Source organism: Hipposideros armiger, unplaced genomic scaffold, assembly GCF_001890085.2.
Source record: "Hipposideros armiger isolate ML-2016 unplaced genomic scaffold, ASM189008v1 scaffold_128, whole genome shotgun sequence".
NCBI classification, from domain to species: domain Eukaryota; kingdom Metazoa; phylum Chordata; class Mammalia; order Chiroptera; family Hipposideridae; genus Hipposideros; species Hipposideros armiger.
The window spans coordinates 2,537,947-2,543,946 of NW_017731478.1; the positions used below are offsets into that span (position 1 = coordinate 2,537,947).

At 52.9% G+C, this 6,000-nt stretch overlaps 1 protein-coding gene across 2 annotated transcripts in view; it reads right to left on the reverse strand.

Annotated features, from left to right (window-relative positions):
* MLXIP (MLX interacting protein) overlaps window positions 1-4,725 on the reverse strand; it is a 57,126-nt gene extending 52,401 nt beyond the window's left edge. Inside the window, exon 1 of one of the 2 annotated variants that reach the window (XM_019648921.1) lies at window positions 4,119-4,725. In XM_019648921.1, the coding sequence (XP_019504466.1) occupies window positions 4,119-4,531 (413 nt within the window). In that variant the 5' untranslated portion in view covers window positions 4,532-4,725. The remainder of the gene's footprint in view (window positions 1-4,118) is intronic. The other variant, XM_019648920.1, reaches the window with a different exon arrangement.
* Between the last annotated feature and the right edge of the window lie 1,275 nt (window positions 4,726-6,000).

Here is a 6,000-nt window from a genome sequence, read left to right on the forward strand (position 1 = left end):
CTAACTGTTTTATAATTGTCTGTTTCCCTGTCCCCCACACCAAGTGTGTGAGCTCCTCGAGGACAGAGCCCGTCTTTCTCATCTCTGCAGCCCTCCCTCCCATCTCAGCGCATGCCTTTAATGGCACACTATCTAATGATTAAAGACTAAATAAAGGAAGCACAAGAAAAACTGTTTGTCTTCAGCACGCAGAAGAGTAAAACTAATTTAGTCATTTGTGTGAATGGTTTTCATTTACAACTAGTTACCAGGCCTAGCATTAGAAAGTTCCTTTACTGAAAACTTAACATTTGGAAGACACAGCGCTCTAAACCTTTAATCGCTGCTATTTCTTTAGCCTGGCAGAATCTCCGGCCTTGGGTCGGGAACAGAGGGTTACTATGTAGGGCACACGTATACAAGGCCACAGTCTAGAAACTTGTATCCCAAGGCTATCTTTCAGGTCCGAATGAAAAGGTCTCTTCCAGTCTCCACTTCGGCAGAAACCCATGGTGCAGACAGCTACCGCTGCTCTCTAAATACATAAAAAGACCATCTCTCACGGCCTCACCTCCTCCCCGCCACACACACTCACACCAAGGCTCCCTAATAAAGAGTTACACAGAAAGGTAGAAAAGTGAAACCAAAACCAACCACAAAAAGCCAGATGCTAGATGTGTCCAGAATCTGTGTGGGGGAATTACATGTGTGACATTCCTTAAAATGCTAAGAGGGCAAGAACCATGAACTGCGTTCTAGAGTACATAGCTCCATTGTGGAGCCTCAGAAAGTACGGGCCTGCCAAGAATGCGTCTATTTAGTATTTGTCAAGCTGACTTTTGAAAGTCCCACTAAAACACCCGTCAGATCCGTGATTTTTTTGGGTTTACAGATGAGAAACGCGGGCTCCTAATAAAGGAGTTGAATGAGGACGCAGAGCTGGATTCCGCCTGTTAAACCTCCTCTAGACTCTTATTTGCCAGGTACTAGACTCATCCCCAGACATTCTCTCAGTAATCCTCGTCACATTCACCCTGCAGGGAACTCTTATCCTCCCTATTTTACTGTGGCAGACAGAAAGGCTTAGAAAAGGCAGGCTTCTATCACCTAAATTTTGCCTTGGGGAAAGGCAATTTCTTCCCCTCTCACTGAGCACAAGTAGTAGGACCAAGTCAAGCTGTTTTGCAGTGAGGCTATTTGGCATCACAGAGTGGGAAGGACATGGGTTTTAAGGCAGTAGCACGAAGCTATAGTCCCATCAGCACTGTTACTTACCCAGGTGGGCCCCTGGGCACTCACACAGTCCCGATTCCACAAACGCCCTATTTCCCCAGCCCTAGTCAGTCTTGCCAAAGACCCTACAGGAGTCCAAGACTCTGCATGTTCAGGAACGGATCATATTCAGAATCCCTAGGCCACTTCACAGGACTGGGGAAAAAATAACCACAACTTCCCCTGCACTTAGTTCCTCCCCCGAAGAGCTGTTGAACCTCATCTGGAAACAGCTGGGAGGCAGCAGTTAACAGGAAACCAAACCAAAAAAAAATTAGCACAGAGTGTACCAGGGAGAGTTAGGCAGCTAGAACGAAGAGGCCAGGGGACAGACAGGAAGCTGAAGTTAGAAAGCGCCCAGGCCAGAAAGTCACACATTCGAGGAGGCCCAGCTGGCTTTCCTCTCCGGCTGAGGAGGAGAATACCTGGCAACAGTGGTGAAGGCTCAGACCCCACTGAAAGGGAAGTCAGCCCACCTCTGAGGTTAAGCCTTCTTCCCTCACTGACCCCTATCTCGACCCTACTTCTCTGAAAGCCAGCTAGTGGTCATGACAGGACAGCTGAGATCAGAAACTCCCTTCTGTTCTCGTGTTGCTTTCTGTGCCAGAGGTGACAGCCCAGACCACTGGTTTTTGAGTCATTCCTCTGTCAATCTGTACCAAAGTTCCACACAGCCAGCTCGACTTCAGGGCCATCCAAACCGGCCTCCCACTGACAGACAAGGTGCATCTTCATGAGAAATTACTCGGCAGATATTGGAGTCCTGCAGTGGCAGGGCTTCTGCACAGAGGGCAGCAGTAAAGCAAGAGAGCCGGCCGGGAGGTGTTCAAGAGCAAGGTAAGCCTCCAACCAAATGGAAGGTGAGTTTTGCAATCAAGAAAGTTAATTGAGCAATGGCCAGTGCCAAAATATTTTTGAAAGCAGTGTGTGTGTGTGTGTGTGTGTGTGTGTGTGTGTGTGTGTGTGGTGGGGGGAGGGATGCCATTACTAAAATTCCTTGGTGTTATTTAATAATAAGCCTCTAGGTTATCCAAGCCAAGTGCCAAGGGGAGACTAGCTTATTTTTCCTGCAGCAGAGCTAAGGTGAGAGCTTTCTAGCCCATGCCTCCTGTTATTCAGTCACCCATTCTCTCCCTGCACATGGAAAAGTTTATATTAAAATAAAGAAGAGGATTAAGTTCTCTTAATAAAACACATTCCTGTCTTTCACCTCTACTTTTGCGTGAAAGGGCTCTCACACTGCAGCACATGCTACAGTTTAGTTGGGTTTGGTTCCAATGGAAGTGCTCAAAAATTTGAGATGGAGTAAGCAGGGCTAAAAGAAAGCAGAGGGCTGCAATCTCAATACCATTTGTTTAAAAAAAAAAGAAAAAAAAAAAAGAACATCTTCACAGGCTCAGTGCCAGCTCCAACTGGCAAGATCAGAGACGCAGAGCTGACCAGCGTGCAGCTATGGGGGGGTGGGGACGTGCTATGGGTAACCTCCTGCAGCCAAGTGGCAAACAAACCATCAGGGAAACCATCATGAGAGGAAATGGGGGGGTGGGCGGCATTTCAGGAACATAACAAAGGAACAAGTTGACTAATCATTTATTCCAGAGGAGGAAAATGCCACCTGGAGCGTGTAGCTAGTGTTTTAACTTCAGGTAAATGTGTAATGTTTTAACTTGGATATATTCTGGGTTCATAGCTCTCAAAAAAACAAACAAAAAAAAGCACGGGCAGGGATGGGTTCCTACTCTTCTTTACACCGTTTCTGCAATCTCCCAGGAAACCTTTCCTGTGCTGCCTGCAGACTAGACCTAAGACAGCCCCAGCCAGCCCAGTTCCTGAAGCAACAACCCCCACTCAGCAGAGATCCTATCATGAGCTTTGTGCAGGGCTGGACGGCTCTGTACCGCAGCTAGTCCAAAAAAGTTCTGTTGCTGAAGCAGAAGTTACCTGAAGCAAATACCTAACAAACACACTGAGGAAGGACGAGTGGGAAGGCGTTTTACCCCTCGAGGGCCAGGCATTACTGTGACATTAAAAAAGAGACCCCCCACCCAGAGCCATCCACATGTCAGGATGGTGTCTGGGATGCTTGCCCTAAGCAGTGACATCTCCATATAATGTTTCAGGGCCAGTCTGAGAACCCTCCAACTTGCCAGGAGGACAGACTGCACCTCCCAACAGCTGTGGCTCCAAAAGTCTTCCTAGGAGACACCCCGGGCCCCTCCCAATAGTTGGGGGAGGGCTTCCCAATAAAGGGGATGTGAGGAGACCTAGCCTTCCTCTGCTGGGACAACAAGAAAAGTAGCCAACGTTTACGGAGCATCTAACTAGGAGCCAGACGCTGGAATAAGCACTTTTATCTCCTTCCATCCCCACAACAGCCAGTGGAGGCAGGTACCACCGTCACCCCCTCTTTATAAAGGAGGACACAGGCTCTGACATTTTACACAACCCTTCAAGGCTGGAACCAGCGCTTAAGCCACCCCCGGACAGGTGGTCTTAACCACGACTCGATATAGCTGGAAACACAAAGCGTCTGGGGGGACGGGTGGCTGGCGCCCAGTAAACACAAGATGCTGCCAATGTTTACACCTCTTTCTTGTCCAACATCGGTGGCCTCGGGACACTGACGGCGAAGGCCTGAACCGGGAACGTGAAGCCGGAAGAACCTCAGCACGGCTGACAGGGGACGGGGCCAGGACCCCAGCCCCTCTCGCTTCCCTTGGGGACCCCAGACCCATAGACCCTCCCAAAGGGGGCAAGGCCCAAAGGGGATGCGTTCAGTCACGGGGTCCCAGCCCCACAACGCTTGTTTTGTCACACGGTGTCCGGCTGCACAGGTGGGGCCGGCCGGGGGGTCGCCGGGTCCCTACCTGTAGGCCAGGGTCATGCACTCGAAGAGTTTGGTGAGCGAGGCGTCGATGGACAGGTGGCAGGAGCTGGTCTTGCCGAAGCTGTAGGTCTGGCAGGTCTGCTTGTTGACCGTGTCGAAATCGTAGCCCTTCTTGGGCGGGTGCTCGCGGTGCGGCGACGACACCATGAAGTGGCCGCTGTGAATGATCTGCTGGCGGCGCGGAGGCTCTTCGCGGCCCGGTCCGGCCCGGGACGGAGGCGGCGCGGCACTCGCGTGGGCCCGGGCCGGGGTGGACGCGCCGGAGGCGGGCGGTGGGGACGGCTCATCCGTGTCGGAGTCGTCGTCGTCCTCAGGCACCGGGGGCTTGAGCAGCACCGGGCGGCCCCGGCTGCTGGGCCGGCGAGGGGAGTACATGAAGACGTCGGCGGCCATGGAGGGACCCGGCCGGGGGCATCCCCCGGGGTCCGGCGCGACACGGGCGAGCGAGGCTGAGGGGACACCGGGCCGGCCCGCGCGGGGACTGCCCGCGAGCGCGCGGCGGGGCGGGAGGGGGAGGGCGCGGGCTGACGGGGCGGCCTGGGCGCCGGCCCCGGCGTGACGACACCGGCTCGCCTCAGCCAATCGGCTGCCCGCATCGGCCTCTTAAAGGCGCAGGGGAGTCCTTCCGTATCTAGGCGGACAAAAAGAAAAAAACAAGAGGGAGCCGGAGGCCACGCCCCCAAGCCCCGCCCCTATCTGCCCCCTCCCCTCCGGGCAGCCCGGGTGCATTGGGACGAGGTGGCCAGATTGTGCCACTCGCCAGTGTGGGTGGCCTAGGATAGGCGTCGGCCAAGAAGGCCGTGCTGACCCCTCTCGGCGCTCCGGGGAATCGCTCTACAGCCTGGCTACGGGCGGGGCGGGCCCTCCACGTGGTGAGTGGGGGTGGGGCTCCTTCCTCCTCCCAAGCCCGGCTTTCTCCTGCAGGGCCCAGAACTGTACCCTCACAGCTCATCCCTGATGCTGCTGGGTGCTGTGGTTGTTGTCCCCATTTTATTGATGAGAAGACTGAGTCGTTGAATACCAAAGGGAGTCTTCTAACGGGAAAACCAGATCTAGAACACTTTGCACAGAGACCTTAACATCCACAGAGATGGAAACTGGCTCTGCCAAATTAAGGCACTTCCCTGAGGCATCACAGTTAGCAAGTGACAGAGCCCACCAGCTCCTTTAACTACAACTGAAAATACTGTCGTTCTTATTAAGTTCTTAAGTGTGGAGGGCGAACCGGCCCCTAAACAATTCCAAAAGGGGAAATTCTGAGCCATAGTTTTGTTTCCTGTCAAGTGGGGAACAATTCCTATGCCTCAGAAAGTTGTGACAGTTAAAAAATGACTACAAAGTGCTTAGCACAGCGCTTAGCACAGAATGAGCGCTAAATAAATATACTACAGAGTGAAAGAATTGAACCAAACAGACCAGAGGTACCCGATAATGCCAAACTCGACCACTTTCCACCTACAGAAACAGATGTTTCATGTGGTTCAACCTAATAGTTAACACTTCTAGAAAGCTGTCAAGGTTTCAGGGACTCAAAGCCAGCCTGAGATGGGGGTGGTGTGGGGAGGGTGGGAGTGGCAGGGTATTAAGAGGGTGAGGGAGGGAGGCCCTTGGTCCCTGAGCACTCATCCTAGTACCAGCAGGGCCACCTGAGTCCTCCACAGTGGCTGCAATGCACTGCTTTGAAGTCAGTTTCACTTCCAGATTTGGGCGGAGGCTGATACCCTTCCCCACCCTCCTCCTGAAGGGTAGGGTGTCTGGAATGGAAGGGATGAAGGCTCACCAAATTGGCTGCACTTACTCCTTTCCTAGATGTCTCCAAGGAGGGCTAGCTAGGTCACAAAGGACTGGCTGCTTCCAGTGTG